Source organism: Eupeodes corollae, chromosome 1 (assembly GCF_945859685.1).
Source record: "Eupeodes corollae chromosome 1, idEupCoro1.1, whole genome shotgun sequence".
In the NCBI taxonomy this organism is placed as follows: domain Eukaryota; kingdom Metazoa; phylum Arthropoda; class Insecta; order Diptera; family Syrphidae; genus Eupeodes; species Eupeodes corollae.
The window spans coordinates 62636792-62655633 of NC_079147.1; the positions used below are offsets into that span (position 1 = coordinate 62636792).

The 18842-nt window shown below is 31.4% G+C and overlaps 1 protein-coding gene across 2 annotated transcripts; it reads right to left on the minus strand.

Annotated features, from left to right (window-relative positions):
• Positions 1–4287: 4287 nt before the first annotated feature.
• On the minus strand, positions 4288–18633 carry LOC129938862 (facilitated trehalose transporter Tret1-like). 2 transcript variants are annotated; one of them, XM_056046666.1, is made up of 5 exons: positions 18367–18633; positions 18088–18246; positions 5473–5615; positions 5308–5416; positions 4288–5243 (listed from the first exon to the last, which is right to left on the minus strand). In XM_056046666.1, the coding sequence occupies exons 1-5, from the start codon at positions 18419–18421 to the stop codon at positions 4339–4341; spliced, it is 1371 nt and encodes a 456-aa protein (XP_055902641.1). In that variant the 5' UTR covers positions 18422–18633; the 3' UTR covers positions 4288–4338. The 2 variants fall into 2 exon arrangements, with proteins under 2 accessions (XP_055902641.1, XP_055902643.1); XM_056046668.1 differs by having other exon boundaries at positions 18088–18278.
• Positions 18634–18842: the final 209 nt, after the last annotated feature.

An 18842-nucleotide genomic window follows, 5' to 3' on the forward strand; every position in this document is an offset into this window, starting at 1 on the left:
AGTTTGTAATAATACCAAATTGTTCGTCAAAAAAATAAAATTCGTATTTTTTCAAGAACGAACCGATAGCTTTTTATTAAATTCTCTTAATTTTTATTTTGAACCCCATAGACCCGTTATTTTGTTTTTAAGTTTTTAATGATGTTTTTTTCTGCACAAGCTCTTTTATTGTCTTAAAAATATTTCATGAAAAAAATGTAACATTTTATTTTTTGGATATAAAAAAAACATTCGTTTTTTGATTCAATATTCATTATCTCAAAAACTAGGCAATATTTCTTATCGAAAATTAAATGAAAAACGTATATTTATTAATTTTGCAACAATTTTATAAATATGTATTTAAGAGCTTAAACGCACTAGTTTAGAGGGATTTCAAGTCTTTTTTATGTAGAACCATTATAAATTCTGTGCCTTTAAAAAAAGTGTATTCTGTTCTTGTTCTCATTTTTATAAATGCAAAATAAAGAAGCAAGAAGAAACAAAATGAAAAAGTATGCCAGAAAAAAATATTTTTTTTCCTAGGAAAATAAAACAGAATTTAAAATGGAGAATTTTCAGGCTTTTTTGGTATATTTTCATCTTATGTAATTTCTGGGAGTTTAGACTATTTAAACGATTTTTAGTCTGCTTACTGGTAGATTGGAGCTGATATTAGAAGACAAAGCTTTAAAAAATTAACTTTTGAAAATATGTTTGTTTCTTGAATTTAATGAAAAAGCTGATAGAGTAAGAGAACAGGGCCGCCAGACGTTACTTATTTTCTGAGTAATAAAATGTATCGAACAGAATAGTGTTAGTGTATACTCTTAAGGTTTACATACTTAAAAATAAAACAAAAAGAGGCTGGGATGCGACCCACACTGATAACTTCCCATCCCGTCTGTCGATTTGTCTTGCTTAAAAGTTTGTCTATATGTACTCGTATCAATTTTTACCAAATTTGCGTACTATTTTTTTATGAAAAAACAGGCTGTTGGATTTTTATATAAAAATTACTGAATATTAAAAACAATATTATCTGTGAAATAAAATAAATTTGAAGCCAATATTTTTAATTTTTACCAATTTTTAGTATTGTTTTTTTTATAAGTTTTATTTTTTGTAAAAAAATTATTAATTCGATTTTTTTCAAAATTTTATACAATGTTGAAATCAATATTTCTTATAAGATTAAATTAGTTGGAAGCCTATATTTAAAATTTTTGAAAAGATATTTCAGTCGAAAATCAATTTTTACCAACTTTTATACATTTTTTTTAGGTTTTTTATTTTTTGTAAAAAAAGCTGTCAATTCGATTTTTCTCAAAATTTTTCAAAATGTTGAAAACAATATTTCTAATAAAATAAAATAAGATTAAAGCCCAAATTTCAAGTTTTTGAAAAGATATTTGAATCAATATTCAATTTTTACAAACTTAAAGTAATGCTTTTTCTTAGATTTTTGTTAAAAAAAAGAAAAACTGTCAATTAGATTTTTCTCAAAATTTTATCAAATGTCAAAAACATTATTCTTCGTTGCACAAAATTTTTTTAGAGATGAAATCATATTTCAGTCTAAAAATTTTGGAGGTGACACATTTTTTTTCAGTTTTATTGGTTTATAAAAAAACCGTTATATTGATTTTTTTCAAAAAATATACCTGTTTGGTATCACGTTACAATATATTATATAAAATTTAATTCAAGTCTCTAGCGTTTTTGGTTCGTGAGATATTTAGGGTTAACCAAAATTTTCACCTTTTTTTCAAACTGCTATGGTAAAAAAAGCACCCACGCAATTTTCTTGAGAGCCCTTTCTTCATCTTTCTGCCTTGTTATCTGTATAACAAAATTTATTTGAAGTTGATATCTCTTCTGGTTCTTGAGCTATGGAGGACGAAAAAACGTCGCGAACGTACGGACGTACGAACGTACGTACACACGCACGCATAGACATCTTTCTAAAAATCTTTTATTTCGACTCTAGTAAGCTTTAAACGTTGAGAAATGTCAAAATTTTCAATTTGGTTAGTTAATAATGTATGGTCCAAAATTAAAAACTTTGATGAAAACTTGGAACGGAAATGGAAGCTATGTTCAAGGAATCATATTCTTTTCAAAAAGCGACACGAAGCTTGGCTTAATAATAATCTTACACGTGTTGTCAGCATCATTAAATCACTCACAAAGTACATCGTCTAATGATAGACCACATACTAGTCGGGGTTGACCCCAAACTCCATTTTTAGATGCGTCAATAAAGACGAAAAAGAGAAGAATTGTTAATCATTTAGTCTCTAATTCATCCAAATATTCATCTGGTATTGAAGTTGATTCTTGTAAGATGATAAAGATACGTTACCACTATACTTAGATCTTGATCTTTCCGAACAAAATATAATACATCGTGATCTCTAGTTAATGATTTTCATAAGGATTTATTTCCTAGTTTATATAAGTTGAGAAATTTCAAAAAGCAAATGCTTCCGAAAAAAAGAGACATTTTGGAAACAACTGCCACTGTTGACCTTCAGTAACTTCTGGAAAAAACTGTTGAAAGTATTGCCGATATTTCTGAAGTAAAGGGTGATACACATGCCATTTTCACATGTAAACGGGGCTTTGACGGAAGTTCCGGCCATAGCCAATGTAAACAAGTTTTTTCCGATTCGAAAAACACAGATGAGTATCTTTTTTTGATAGCATTATCACCTTTAAAATAGGTTGAAGAAAGTACCGGTGTTGAATCATGGAAAAATCTTCGATGTTCTTCTTCTATGTTTTGCCGTCCGATTGAATTCATGTTCATTAATGCCCAGAACTTTTAAGAAATGATGAAACCAAAATGAAATCTGAGATCGGTAAATTTGTTTATGATCAGTTTTTCAGTAGCAAAAATATTTTATTTTTTGTTTTCCTTTTTATAGAGCAACCCACTCCCAAGACCATAACCAAAAACGACTAAAGTTTAAACATTTCATTTAAGTTGATATTTACAATGGTTGATGGGAGCATAATGTAACATTTCTTAAATACCAACTGTGCATCAAACAATTTTTTTGCGGAGCAACTCCTAAGGAAATGGAGTAATTGAAGATTTGGTTTATCCACTCTTCGTTCAAGGATAAAATATTTCGAATGCTTGTGGCATATAGCGTACAGACTTCGGCGGGTTGGAAAATACTCCGAAAAGAAGAAAGTGTTTGATGAAAGAAAAGAGCAAATTCAAACTATGTTTAAAACACAACTATTTCTTAATATCGAGAAGCCTAAGCTTGGTTTCGGTTCGACAAGTGATGGCAATACAGCAAGGAGATTTTTCAAGAACTCACAGTTAACGGCGGAAATTACAGGAATTGATGAACGACTTATATACAAATTTTCAATAGTCTTGAGAGTTTTGGCTTCAGGACTAACTATTGATATAAGTCAATTCTCTGTATTACTCGCTGAAGTATATTTAGAGCTTTACATCTGGTACTACATGCCAATAAGTGTGCATAAACTTTTAATTCATGGACCCGACTACCACTAACCAAGAGATTTTGACGATCTTGCTTCTTAGGTCAGATCCTTAAAAAAAAGAGCTGAGATTATGTTAGGAAGACCAAGAAGAAATATCTCCAATGCATTGATATATTTCTTCTTCTTTTACTTCTAGTTTTGAAGATATTGAACAATCTGACTCGGATTATTAAATAACAAAAATATTGTTTACTAAAAGTTTTTATAATTCAAAATAATAAATATTTTTGTTAGCCACAGGAATGCTTGGCCGGGTCAGATGCTTTCATTATTTTTTACTCAGACAAACAATTTGCTGTAGATTTGTTAACGTTTCTTATGATACAGATTTATTTATTTATCGAGCTTCAAATAAGACTCAAAAATAAGTTCCCAGGCGGTAGAAATGATTCTAGAAAATTTTTACTTTTTTTTTCATTCTAAGAATTTTAGAATGAATTTGCGTTAGTTTCAAATAATGGTGTTTTAATATAGCCTGAAAGTATGCACGAAAAACTAGTTTTCTTGAATTTTTTATTGATTCGATTTGAATTTTAAATATTATTTCGGTAATGTAGAATGATTCCAATTTTTCGTTTCCTAAGGTGATACCCAGCTGGTGAAGTCAAAAAGGATTTTGACCTTATAATGTGTCAATAATAATTAATCTTTGATAAGCTGTGATAAATGATCCCAAATTCAACTGTCAATTTCCACCAATTTCTTTCCAAATTATATGTCATTAGTTTATAAAAAAAAAATATTTGCAAAAATGTTTAGCCTTATAAGTAAAAGACACAATAACTTTGCTTCTATTTCGTTTGCTTTATATTTTTTCTTACTTTAAAATCCTTAGGAGCTTTGCAGTTTCTCTTGAATCTGCTGTAAGCTCAATCCTTTAGTTTCTATTAAAACAAATTTAATAAAAAAGATTGCCAACCCACAAAATCCCCCAAACAACCAAAACGCATAATATGCACCCAAAGCATTTAGCTCAGGAAACCAACGTGTAACTACAAATGATACAGCCCAAGTACACGAACATGCTATGGACATTGCAGTTGGCTTAATATTTGAAGGAAACATTTCACCCAATACGGCCCACGGTACTGGACCAAAACCGAAGCCATAGAAGGCATTGAACATAATCAAAGCCGGAACTGGAAGCCAAAATATATTCACTCCGTTTTGATCTTTCACGTAAAAGAAGATTCCGAGTATTATGACAGAAATTCCCAAACCAGTCGATGAAATGAGTAGAATTATCTTCCGTCCAGCACTCTCAACAACAAAGGGTGTTAAGAGATTAGAAACAAGTTGAACTACACCAAGAATGATGGTCGCCATAGCTGGATCCAAAGTTGAACCGGCACTGATGAAAATCGATTGACCATTAAATGTCACTGCAGTGGAACCACTCATTTGTTGGAAGAACATCAAACCGCATACAATGAATATTGCCCTGCGATAGACCCTATTGCGAAAAATGTCAATAAATCGGCTCTTATTTGACATGGAATCATCGACTTCATCTTGAATTTTTGACCTCTCCTCTTCCACATCCTTAGACGATTTGCCTCGCAAGGCCTTCAAGGAATTAATGAGATCGTCTTTTTGTCCCTTAATGGCAAAATAATATGGGCTTTCGGGCATGAATAAAAATATCACGAAAAATAATACTGGAACGGCCATGCAGCAATATTGTAATGTTAAATAACTTACATATGGACCGATAATGTAAGTGTACAGAATTCCACCTATTCAACAGAAAAAAGGTTTTTACTTGGCCGCTTTATCTAAATAAGTCACATTTTGACATACCAATCATAAATAGTGTCATAAAAGAACCCACAGCACCTCGAGTGTCATCGGTGGCTATTTCACCAATGTACATTGGAATCATAGCTGCTCCACCTCCCCCACCAAAGCCCTGAAATGAGTTAAAGATTGAATCACAATATTTTAAGAAACAATTCACATTATTACCTGTAGAGCTCGTGCAACGTATATAAACCAAATATCAGTTGCAAGTATTAAAAATAAATACGAAAAAGCTATGAACAATGAACTCAGAAGAAGTGTCCATTTTCTTCCGATCGATGAGGCCAACGATCCAATAAATAAGGAAACTGTAAACAAGGATGAAATTTAATTAGAAAAAATAAAAGTTATCTGAAAATAAAGTTTTTCATTTAACAATAAATCCAACCTCAAAACACTTAGCTTAAATGTTTTGCTTTTACTTCTAAACAATATAAATTTTACTTTCATAACAATTTCAGTTTATGTTAAGAAAGCCCTATTAACCGATGGGAAACATTTTAAGCCTATTGTTCAGCGTTAGTGAATTGCAACAAAAAAGAGTTTATTGTTTCACGATTTTTATGTTTTTACTCACCTTCATAAGTGTGTTTAATAATTTGATAAATTTATTTATCGAAAGACATTTAACCATTGATATGAACATTTAATTCTTAAATCAATTAATTTAAATAAAACTTTAACACTTGCAACAGTATTACCATTGTGCATAGACTTTAGAATATCAGAAACGCTTTGACTCTATTCAAAAAAAAATCGAAGTCGATATCTTTTATTGTTCTCCTAATACTTGAGTCGAAAACAATTTCTTATCAGTTTTTAGTTGTTTTTGTAGATTTTTGTTGTTTGTTAAGAAAGTTGATTTTTTTTTAAATCACTAAAAATTACCAGAGATATTTTAAATATGATGAAAATGTACCATTCATGAGATTTATAGTCAAAAACAATTTTTTACCAAATTTAATAGAATTTCTTGAAAGTTTTTAAATTAAATTAATTTAAAATTTAACCAAATCATTTTAATTGAAGAGATATCGAAAGTAGGACATTAATTTCTTCCAATTTTGAGTACTTTTTTTGTGGGTTTAAATTTGTTTTAAAATTTTACTAAATTTCGAAAATACTATTTCTACAAAATTGAATTAGTTTGAATACAATATCTTTAATTTTTGTAAAGATATTTGAGTTTTGTAGAAAAACCGTCAATTCGATATTTCTCAAAATTCTTCGTTATTCTTCGTTACTTAAATTATTTTGGCGATACAAACATTTTGTATTCGTAATGTCAATTTTTTTCTAAGCTTATTTGAAGCACGGAAAATTCAAAATCGCTACAGACTTCTCAAAACATTTTTAAAACCACAAATTACATTAGTTTGGTCAAACAGTTTGTGTGGTGTATGGGCCCTTTAACTGTGAAAAGAGAGTAATACCATTTTTTTTGACACTAGAAGCATCAGAAAGAAGAACGATTTTTTAAAAAGTATTCAAATATTTTGAGAAATCATCGTTGTTGATGCTTAAAATTATTACTTAAACTCAAATGCTTTCGTCCTCAGAAGATTCAAACAAATCATCCAATCTAAAATACAGGGCTTTCCAAGAGGAGCTTAAATTTTCCACTGTCCAATATTTAAGCAGTTGTCACTTTAAAAGCTGGTATCTTTTAACCAAGGGTGGACCCAGACATTTTATCAGGGTGGGTATCATACACTTAGATGAGTTTTTACTTAGTGCTTTCACCTTACATTTACAGATTTGAATTGCTAAAGTGGCAAATTTAGTTACAAAATTATTTTAGAACACTGTTGTCCAGCAAAGTATTTAATTTGGATGACTCCCTACATATGAAAGCATTCCAATATCCCAACAGTTTTCTAAATATGCCATATATAAGAGATATAACACAATAGTTTACAGTGTTTTTGATGCTTTTTTGCTTGTTCAGTTTTTGCCACAATATGGTCTCTACACCAATTCTTTTTTCAATTTTATGTGGATTAACTTTTCGGTGAATAAGCAAATCATTCACTACTGCTTCCTTTATCGAAGCCCAAGTTCAGACAGAGTATCAACTTCTCGTGAATTTGATGCTTTGTCTGATTCCATCCAAAGAATTGTTTCGTCCTATACTCGCACTGAAATCGTTGTTGCGGACAATTTCAATGTACATAATTCTAAATGGTTTGAACATTCGGGCCAGTCAACACCAGAAGGAGTATGTGTTGAGATCTTCGCTGAGTTAAACCACCTAACTCAGCTGGTAAACGAGCCCACTCGAATATCGGACGTGGTAGGTCGATCAGAAAACACTCTTGACTTGTTTCTTACCTCTGGACCCTGGTAAGTACCCTATTAGTGTTCTATCTCCTCTAGGCACATGTGACCATTTTCTCGTGTAAGAACTCTCCAGTCCTAAGAGAACCGTTTGGCAATACGAGAAAGCCAACTGCGAAAGTCTCAATAATTATTTTAGGATCTTTAACTGGTCACTATGCTTGACGTTGACACCAGCGCTGATATGATCACAAGTTTGATTCTCCTGGGAATGAGGACTTTTATCCCGAATAAGGTTAAGACCATCAGACCTAAGAAAAACGCATGGTTCGATGTGAGCTGTAAAGAGGTTATTAGGGTAATATGAGGAATTCTTCCTCTTCCTCGGTTCCTAGGCTCGTTGTCAATGACAATCCATTTGTAAGCTCTTTAGAGAAAGCAAATCTCTTTGCTAGGCAGTTCGCCGCCAATTCTACGCTGCCAGTGAGTGTTATGACTCCGCCTGTACTTGAGAGAGTTAATGATTCTATGGGGCAAATCTTTTTTCGCATTCGTACTGTAGCGAGAGTCCTAAAAGATCTTAACATACATAAATCTGCTGGCCCGGATAGTATTCCCTCTATTGTTCTGAAGAGGTGATCTTCATCACTGGCAAAACCAATGCGTAAGCTTTTTTATCTGTCCTTCTTCTCAGGTCTCGTTCCAAGCGGATAGAAAATCGCATTTGTCAAGCCTATTCCCAAAAAACGCGAATCTTATTCACCGTCTAATAACCGATCGATTGCACTTACGTCTTTTTTTCCAAGGTCATGGAAACGCTGATTAAGTACCAGCTCAAGAAATATCTCGAAGATATTTCTTGAGCTTCTTAATGACCGACATACCGCTTTCGTAGCAATAGGTCCTCTGGTGATCTCATTGTTCATCTCACCGAACACTGGAGCAAATCCTTACATCGTTTTGGAGAAAGTAAGATTATTATTGTTGATATTTCAAAAGCATTTCATAGGGTTTGACATCAAGCTCTCTTATCGAAAATGCGTGCTTTCGGTTTTCATGAATCCCTCCTTCATTGGATTATAATTACCATTCGAATCGTTCAATACAAGTTGTATAGGATGGAAACACAAAATAAATGCTGAAAACCACAAAATAAATGCTGGTGTGCCCCAGGGCTCTGTTTTATCTCCAATACTCTTTCTCATTTTTATTAATGATCTCCTGTCTGCAACTTCTAATCCAATACATCGTTTCGCTGACGATAGTACTCTTAACTTTTCGTATTCGTTTTCAGATTCACACTCTTCTTCGGATGTGGAACTGCAACGACAAAATATGATAAGCTCATTTAATTCCGACCTAAATAGCATTGTACAATGGGGAAAAAGAAACCGCGTGGAATTTAATGCTTTGAAAACGCAAAGCTGTCTTTTTTCGTTAAAGGGAAATATACCCCTCTTGCCATTATCCATAAATGACACTTGCATCGAGGAAACTGAACATATCGCTATTCTCGGTATGTGTATCACCAACCACCGTTTGTGGAACGATCATATATGATGTCGATGACGCCAAAAATGCCGCAAGATGTTTGGGTTTTTTTACTCACGCTTCTAGGAATGCTCATCAGTATACCCTCGAGCCCAACTTCGGTCGTTCTGTCGAGTACAGAGATTCGTTCTTTAACCAATCTGATATGAAGAACTGGCGGGTTTTATTGACGTAGTTTTTTGGGACTCAATTTTCGGGAGTCTATTAACACTATCGCTAGCATTCTGCTTACTCGTATTTTGACCTTAAAGGAGTCGGCAAAAATTGTAGAGAGAAAAATGCTTGGTTCTTGAATTTGAGGATACAGGTGCAATTAAGTACATTATTTCTCTAAAAAATAAATTCAAACAAATTAAGGTAAACAAATAAAATGGGAAGAAGCGTTTATGTGGCGCTCACAAATTACGAATTTCAGAATCTTTTTTCACTTAAAAACTCAATAGATTCAAAGCATTTATATCAATAAGAATGATATGTGTATTATGTTTTTCAATTAGTCATTAGTTGAACAAAAGTGTCACTGTTGCTGTTTTGGGACATTTATATTATTGAAATTCGTGTTTAAATCTCAGTTCTAAAGAATCCAAAGCATATTCACTTAAAAAAAAGACTTATTTAATATCTCAAGATCTTTTAAGAACTTTTGTACCAACAGAAAATCAATTTTGAAAGAAATAAACTGCACGACTGGGTCGATAGAAAAAAAAAGTAAGTTTAAAAATATTTCCTATATTTTAAGATTTAAAAATGTTATTTTTAATTTTTTTTTCGAAAATCTTTTAAAATTTTGTATTAAATAAAAATGAAAATAATTTAAAGCATGACTAAAGTTTTTTTTCAAGTTCTAAATTGAGTGAAAACAAAAATGTGAGTTGTTTTTGACAAATCTTTACTCATACAACTTGACTTGTCAAAAGTTGATGAATTTTTGCTGTGTTTTTAGAATAGGGCTGAATAGAATATCCGATTTGTATTATGTTCTTGGTCCAGTCTTCAGTTCAAAGTAGAACTTTAAGCAACAAAGTTTAAGGAAGTAAAATACAAATTTTGTTTTGATATAGAAAAACTTAATAATTCAAAATATAATCGGGGTCGTGTACATTAACGCAATACGATTAGATTTGAATTAAAGGGAATTCCTTATATAAACACTTCAACAATTTATTCAAATATTCTACAAAACGGCCCACTTATGGCACACAAGCACCGAAACAATCTTAATTTTTCTAGAAAAGTTTCGCAACTGTATTATTTTTTAAGGACATGCCAATCCTCTTCTGTCGATTGAAGATCTTCAAAAATGTAACTCGTAAAAATATCTACGTTATAAGGCCTTTTTAAAAAAAGGTTATGGTGCTACAATGGTAAGCGAAGCGGCCATAGAGCTGATATTGTTTTCCATTGTAAGTGATATACTGTCATTCACAAAAGTATTCGGAATACACTTATAACAAATTATAACTGTGCTTGTTTTTGTTTGTAATTAAATTACTTATTAAAAAAAGCTATGCTTGATCGTATTCTTTTTCTCTTACATTTGACCACTGTGACACGATAAATGAAATTAGAAACAAAGAGATGAGTAAGGTTAAGAAAAAAAGAGTAGCTAAAATCATCTCACAAAAATATTCGGAAATTGTATTATAACGGTTATATTTTGATATAAACGCAATGACTGTAGCACAAAACTTTGACATAATGTTTATCACGCATACCTATAGAAATAGTTTCAATGCAGTATTCGTTTTATCCGGTTCTTGAATCTTGTTAAAAAAATGGAATCGAGACGTTATTGGAAAAATGGTCAGAAAGTCTAAAAACACAACCGTGGAGTAGAGACATTTTTTTTTTAAATGCGCGATGACGGTAAAACATTAAAAGATATTGCTGTTTGTGTAAATAGAGACATATCAACCGTTCATAGCATTTTACAAATAAATTCTTTGAAAAATGTACATCGTTGAGATAGACCAGCAAAATTTACATATAGAAATAAATCAGTGAAAATACGAAAAATAAAAGAAAAACCGCGTACCTCTACAACAGAAATCAATAATGATCTCGCTGAAAACTATGGAGTTCATGTTAGTGCCGAAACCATTCGAAGAACGCTTAGAAGTGCCGGTTATAATGGGAGAACTCCACAAGTTAATACTTCATAAGCAAAGTGAATCGTAAAAAACGTTTAGAATTTGCAAACAAATATTTAAACTGCACTGAAGAATTCTGGTCAACTGTTATATTTAGTGATGAAACTAAATTTAACATTTTTGGTCTTGATTGTGGAAATAAGGTTTGGCGAAAGAAAAATGGAGTGTGGAATTCTAAAACTACGAGTTCATCAGTTAAACATGGGGGTGGCAATGTAATGTTGTGGGGGTATGTGAATGCAAGTGGAGCTGCTAATATGCAATTCTTTACAGACAAATTGAATCATTACCAGTATATCCAAATTTTAAAAGATGATTGGTCTTTCGGGCCGTTATCGATTTCAACAAGATAATGACCTAAAGCACACTGCGCACTTTGGATTCTTTTTAATACACCAGATACTTTGAAAACACCACCACAATCCCCAGATCTCAACCCTATCGAACATCTTTGGGCAGATATTGAACGATCGATTCGTAAGCACCCGATCTCTTCAAAAGATACTCTCCAAAGAGCAATTGTGGAAGAATGGAACAACGTTTCTTCAGAAAGAACAAGTAAGCTAGTTTCATCGATGCCCAATCGACTAAGGGAAGTCATACGACTGAAAGGATATGCCACAAGACAATACGCAAGACATAGATTATATCGACATAGAAACTGAATTCCGAATATTTTTAGATATGTTTTATGTAACTTCTTTTTACCATAATTAAATTTGTTTTGTTATATTTTTTTTCTTTATAATTTTATTTCTATTTATGATAAAATATTATGAAGTTATTAATTTTAAAGTTATAATGAATAAAAACCCCTTAACATAAAAGAAAATTCAAGATTTATTGATATTGCGTTTATTTCCGAATTCTTTTGTGAATGACTGTATCCTCTACATCTTTTTACAATGATTTAAAAACCATTGATTCTTTTTCAAAAATATTGGAATACTCTGTACTTTATTTTAAACGAAGTAATCGAACGTTCCCGGAATCCTTAAAATGTCTGTCATTAAAAACAATAAATTTGCGATGCTGACATCACAATCAAAAAAACAGACATAATTATAAACAAAATTACTCATATTTTTATTTAAGTTAGAAAACAAACCAATAAAATTTGAAAAAAAATTACATTGCGACACTAGTTCCATTCAAATTTTCATTTCATCTTTTGAAATAACATAATATCATTTATAAATTATGATTATGGCATAAGATAACAAGTGAATACAAGCAATTAGACAAAATAAAAGTTGTTGTTTTCTATGCAATGTTGATATAACAAAAGACGAAAAAAAAATAAAGTTCAGACAAACTTAAAAAAAACAACTTCATAAATCATCTTCAAATACAGTATTTCCCAATTAAGTGTGTATCTGTGAAACTTGTTATTTTTCGTTTTATGACCTTCAGCAAACCCCTAATCAACTTGAAACTGTCTTTTTAAAATAAGACGAGTTACAATAATTAAAAAAAGTTATTATAATGTCAATTTACATTGGCGTTTTTAACAAAAATTTAATTCACTGAAAATGGTGTCAATAACAATGAGACCTTAAAAAGTAACCTGGGGACTGTTTAATCAAACACTTTTCACTTTGCAACTTTGCAAAAAATAATATCCTGCAAAATAAAGTGCAAAGTGTTTCATAAATTTCCAAAGTGAAAAGACTTTTCACTTTTAAATTTTTCAGACTTTTGTTGTAAAGAGAAAATAAAAGTATTTTACCAATTTACAATACAACTTTGCAATTAATTACTTTTTATCAACTTGCGAAATAAATCTAAGATTATAAAGACCAAATATGCATCTGAGAACTTAGTGAATTAATAATCTTAATCTTATACAAAGTTAATTCTTAAATTCACTACTACGAGTATTTGTTCACTATTTTTAAATTCTTCGTTTCATTAACATCAACTTTTCAAAGTTGATGTTAATGAAACGAAATTATGCTTTTCTGAAATTGAGATAAAACAAGGCGTCAAATATAAAATTCAACATGCATCAAGGATGCAGAAAGGGCTCTCAAGAATAATGCGTATTTGATTTTTTCCCATAGCAGTTTTAAAAAAGGTGAACATTTTGGTTAAAACAAAAAATTTCACGCACCAATAACGTTAGAGACTTGAATTAAATTTTATATTATGTATTGTAACGTGATACCAAACAAATATTTTTTTGGAAACAAATTCAATTAATGGTTTTTTTATAAATCAAAACAAAGTGAAAAAAAGAAAAATTTGTCACCTCGAAAATTTTACGAATAAAAAATGATTTTATCTCCAAATTATCTCAATTTCGTGCAACGAAATAAAACGTTTTTAAATTTTAAGAAGAATCGAAATGACAGTTTTTTTGTAAAATATAAAAACAAAAAACATTTCTCAAAGTTCGTAAAAATTGAATTTCGACTTAAATATCATTTCAAATATTTGAGATCAAGGCTTTAAACTCATTTTATCTTATAATAAATATTTTTACATAAAATTAAAAACTTAAAAAAAAAAACATTACTAAAACTTCGTAAACATTGATTTTTGACACAAATATCTTTTCAAAAATTTGAGTTCAAGGCTTCAAATTAATTTTGTTTTATTAAAAATATTGTTTTGGTAAAAATTAATGTTTGGTTTTTGATATCTCGTTTTATTTGTATTTGTGTATACAAAAAATAAAGATTTTTATGAAATGTTACTCAAATTGATAAAAAACGTTTGGCGACTAAAAATCTCGTTCCCAGAAATAGATTTAAAAATCAAACAAATCGACGGGATAGGTTATAAGTTATCAATGTGTGTCGCATCCTAGCCTCTTTTTTCGTTTCTTATTTGACGATATTTTTCAAACCCTAAGTTTTTCGAACAGTACAAATGTGGAATGGAAAGAAAATGTTAAGTTGATAAAAACAAGTTTTATGACGGTTTTTTTAGAAGAAGGTCATAAAAAGTACCTGTTATTTTTCGCCACATGAATAGGGACAAGATCTTAGGAGCTTGTTACTAGTATAAATTTGAAGGAATCAAGAAGTATGGGTAGAGATAACGGTCAAACCATGAGGATCTTGTCTAAACCATCCGTTTTATAACCAACAAAATTAGAAGAAGTTTAAATGTTGTATAGGCACAAATACCTGAAGGACCTAAAGAGGTATGCAAAAATGAGTCAAAGGAAGAGTCAATAAAGCCACTTCATTTCAGGAAAGGCGGGCGATCAAGAAAGCTTCTTCAAATTAAGGATTTCCATTAGTAAAATCAATGTCAGAAGCTGGGGTAAATGCTAGTAGATTGACTGTTGCTCAGGTGATACAGAAGACAGACTATATACGACACCAATAAATTAAGAAATAACCCATCATAGAATTTTGAACTCTAGAGCCAATGCCTACAAATCAACGTAGGTGGAATCGAGCTTAGCATACCGTCGGTCGTCTTTTCCGAAAAAAAAATAATTTGGAAGGATCTGATGGATATCTGTTGATAACTGCTCAAGTTTTAACAAAGGAAGATTTTTATCTTGAAAAAAGCACACGAAAGGGTTTGGTGTAATGATATGGGAAGCAATCACCTAGAAGCATGGAGATGGATTTCCAAAGCTCTTAAATGACGGCAATCTCTTAAAATTCGATTCTAGAACGAGCTTTTACTGAATTATTTTTTGGATAATGATAAACTTTCCAACAAAATAATGCACCAATACATATCGCACGGACAACAAAAGTTCAAAATGTTAACTTATTACTATGGCCCCCATATTCTCTTCAACTGAACATCATGGGAAACGTGTGGAGATGGCTTTCAATAAGAGTCCACGAAGGAGGACGGTAATACCAAAAAACAAAAGGGATTTATTAAAAATATAAAATGGTCCTGGGCCCAAATTTCGCTCAATATTCTGACAGCACTGACAGGTTTCTAGAAATAATTCAGAAATGACATTACTAAAAATTATTTTAATCCATTCAATAAAACCAGTATTTACCTAAAATAATAATTTTTTTGTAATTTTCGTTAATTTAAAGGAAGTAAGGAAAATAACAAAAATATAAGAAACTAGCTTTTACCCTCGACTTCGTCCGTATTAGATAGTTTTTTTTTTTGGATAGTAGTGTAAAAAAACCTGAGCTGTACTTATTTGCATTTGACGTATGCTTGAATTGTGCCGAGATGGGATGAGGCCATATTAAGTGTGATTGTCTAATGTTGGGTTAGGTTAGGTTAATTTTAAGAAGAATATAGGTTACTGCAATTTATATACGACGCTTTTTGTTTTTCGTTCCTTGGTCAGAACGTAAAGATTTTGGGGTTTGAGACTCGTGAGCACGCTAAATATAATAGTCCATATGAAAAACAGTTTTTTTTTCTTAGCTTTATTTGTTGCTACTGCAATGCTGCTTTCAGACGAAACTGCACTCTTTTAAACTAAAACCGCAAATCGGTTGGAATTATCGGAATGCGGGTAATTAAAACAAGTATTCCTTTTACTATTCGAGTCATGATTATAGCTTTTATAATATTTTGTCCTAGGTGAGTAATCTGTAAGCGTGTACCATTTCATAACTTTGGTGCGTCAAGATTTCTCATTAACAGGACTGGAACTTTGAGTTGCGTGACGCTCAGCATCTAAAGATCTACCAGTTTCAATCTGAACTTCAGTCTGAGAAGCTCTTTAAACCCTATAGCGCTCAGAATCTAAAAGATTGACCCTGCTTTTCAGTCTCAGAACCTCTATGAGCCCTATGGCTCTCAGCATCTAAAACCAAAGGGATTTGAGTCTGTTCTTCGGACTTCAGGCTTCTAGCTATTTTCGCAGCTCGAGCTCTGCTAGAACTACGCGCTAGATTAGATTTACGTTTTTCAGGCATATTAGCATAATTAGCATAATATCAAGCTTAACGTAAACGAAACCAAGATTAATTAGAAAGTAAACTAAACGGAGATTATTTAAATTAAGTAAGTTTTATAACGACCGTCGTAACTATTTACATTTTAGTTTAGTTTAGTTTTACTTACAGACTGAAAGGAACCAAAATAAATAAAAAGTAAGAAGGCATGTATACCGTTTGTTATTTCTTAAAAGAAATACGCAGATGAACAAAAGAAACTAACTTAAAAGTGCCTACCTACTTCTGGTAAATTAAATGACCAAAAACGAACCGAGTAAATCATTTAGTATTAAAGAAACAATTAAATTTACATGACAAATAAAATATTTGTAGGATTTCTCTGTAATTTTCATGCATCCCACAACGGCGTGTGCCCGTTTGAATAAACCAACACAGTGATGTCTTCCCCCCGCGCAGCACTACCTCCACCAACACCTGCCTTGTCTAGTGCGTGCGACCCACGCCCGCGCCTCAGCCGAAATAGTAAATTATTTGTTGTACCAACATGGCTCGGGTTTGGCGATGAAACGTTGAGCAAAGCAAAGTTCAGGATTAAAATTATTATTTGTGGAACTTGGTGGGAGCCACAATTTGCGTCTAACGTTCAGGGCTTGAGGCACGTGGCGTGCGAAGCCTGCATTAATATACGTGTATGATAAGTTTAACATGTTCGACAACTTATTTCATAAGGGTTGGGAATGCGTTGCTTTCCCGTAATAACAATTTTATCCAAATATTATTCAAATCATTCGTAATTTAGGAGTGAAATGGGAATGCGTTGTTTTCCCGAGGTCAAAAGTAACTCATGTCCTTTCTTAAGTCTCAAACTATCTCCTTACCAAATTTTATTTAAATCTGTTCTGTAGTTTAGGGGTAAAAGCGATCGGCCCACCTGAATTTTCCCATGGCAATGCGTCATTTTCCCGGGATAAATAGTAGCCTATGTCCTATGTCCTTTCTCGGTTTGAAAAATATCGTCCAATAAAAAACAAAAAAATACTTCTCCCTATTCATCTGACACTAACTGTATTTGCTAATACAAATTTCTCTTTGCATATTACTGAAAAGTTTTTCAAGATTCTAAATAAAATTTTAAAAGTCTTTTTTGTTGAAGCAGAAAACTTTTAAAAATAATAAAACTATTCACTTTTCAGAAAAGACTCAAGTGAAATAAAAAATTTGCAACATTATATTTTAAACCATGAGATTTTTCCACTTTATTTCGTTCTTATAATCAATAAAGATGCTCCAATTATAAAGTTCAAACCGTTATAATTGTTCCCGTGTGCACGCGATCTAGAATAAATTGTTTCCATACAAACAATTGTGTTATTAAGACCTTTACAGGTCTCTAAGTATTACACTGATGGGATTGTCCCGCCTATTTTTCCTTAAATTCTGTCTTCATTTCTGCAACTACGTTGTATTTTGACAACTTTTCAGGTTACAAATCTAATTACAGTTCCGTCTGTATTGACATTCAAATAAATTTGCTCATTCAATTAAGCGGGAAAGTAAATAAAAACAATAAAAAAAGGAAAATATACTCTAGTTGAATTATTGTCTATAGTAAGTTGTAAACGATACTTATCAAAATAATCTAAATGAATACAAGTTCAAACTACATAAGTATAGATAATATAAGGAACAAAGATATGAGCATACTTATAAAATTTCTTCAACTTATGGCTTTGATCATAATCATAAAAGGAAAACACTATTTATAGAGATATCTCTAGACATAAACCACTTTAAATTATCTCGAATTAAAATTTTGAAAACCTAACAAAAGCTTTTAGCCAATCAATTGTTTTAAGAAAAGATGAAGATATACATCTTCATTGATACCGGTTTTGATAGAACATACATATATTTGTTATAAAAACATATGTTGTTATATGAACATTCAAACTTACTTAAAAATGCTCCAATTGATGTCAAGGAACTTATCCAACCTTCTTGAACAGCAGTAACTCCAAAATTCAATGGACTATCGGCAGTTTGATCTCTAAGCTTTGGCATCACAGGTGAAGTCCATCCGACATAAGTTCCAATTGAAAAACTCATCATGTTTGCTTAAAAATGAGCACACGCACATATTTTTGGGCTTTTATTATTTAAACAATTGGTTTTTATTTGTTGTTTGGGTTTTGTTTACATTTTTGTTTTGTATTTTTAAATTTCTCATAACTCACCACATATTGCAACAAAAACAACACGATATTTCTCCAAAGATACTTTTGTATACATTTTTGCAAATAGACACGCAAAATAATTTTAACAAAAAATATTTAATTTAAACAAAGGTTATTATTTTTGTTTCTTAACAAAAAATATTACTTAATAACTGCCTTTGGCTTATGACACAAATAATACTGAATTGCTTAACAGCAGCGAACAAGTACTAACCATTTTGTTGCAACTCATATGAGAGGTAATGTCGTACTGTGGTGCTACAGCTAACCTAACTAACGTCGAACTCTACCGCTGCCGAAGACATATTTCATGGTATTACCGTCATACTGCTTATAAAAAAATAAAACCAGTGGTACCACTTTGCTGCTATTATAAAGTGTGGTTTTTGCAGAAAAATTTTACATCGACAAAACATAAGTTTTACATTTAAATGGAATTTACATGTATCTGCATCTGGATAATAGAGATAAGTTGA

Excerpts from the sequence above, each read along its gene's own strand:
- LOC129938862 (XM_056046666.1), bottom strand. The coding sequence starts at position 18,421 with ATGTATACAAAAGTATCTTTGGAGAAATATCGTGTTGTTTTTGTTGCA. Across the intron at positions 5,616-18,087 it reads ATCAATTGGAGCATTTTTAA|TTTCCTTATTTATTGGATCG; the intron begins GTAAGTTTGAAT and ends CCTTGTTTACAG. Across the intron at positions 5,244-5,307 it reads TATGACACTATTTATGATTG|GTGGAATTCTGTACACTTAC; the intron begins GTATGTCAAAAT and ends TCTGTTGAATAG.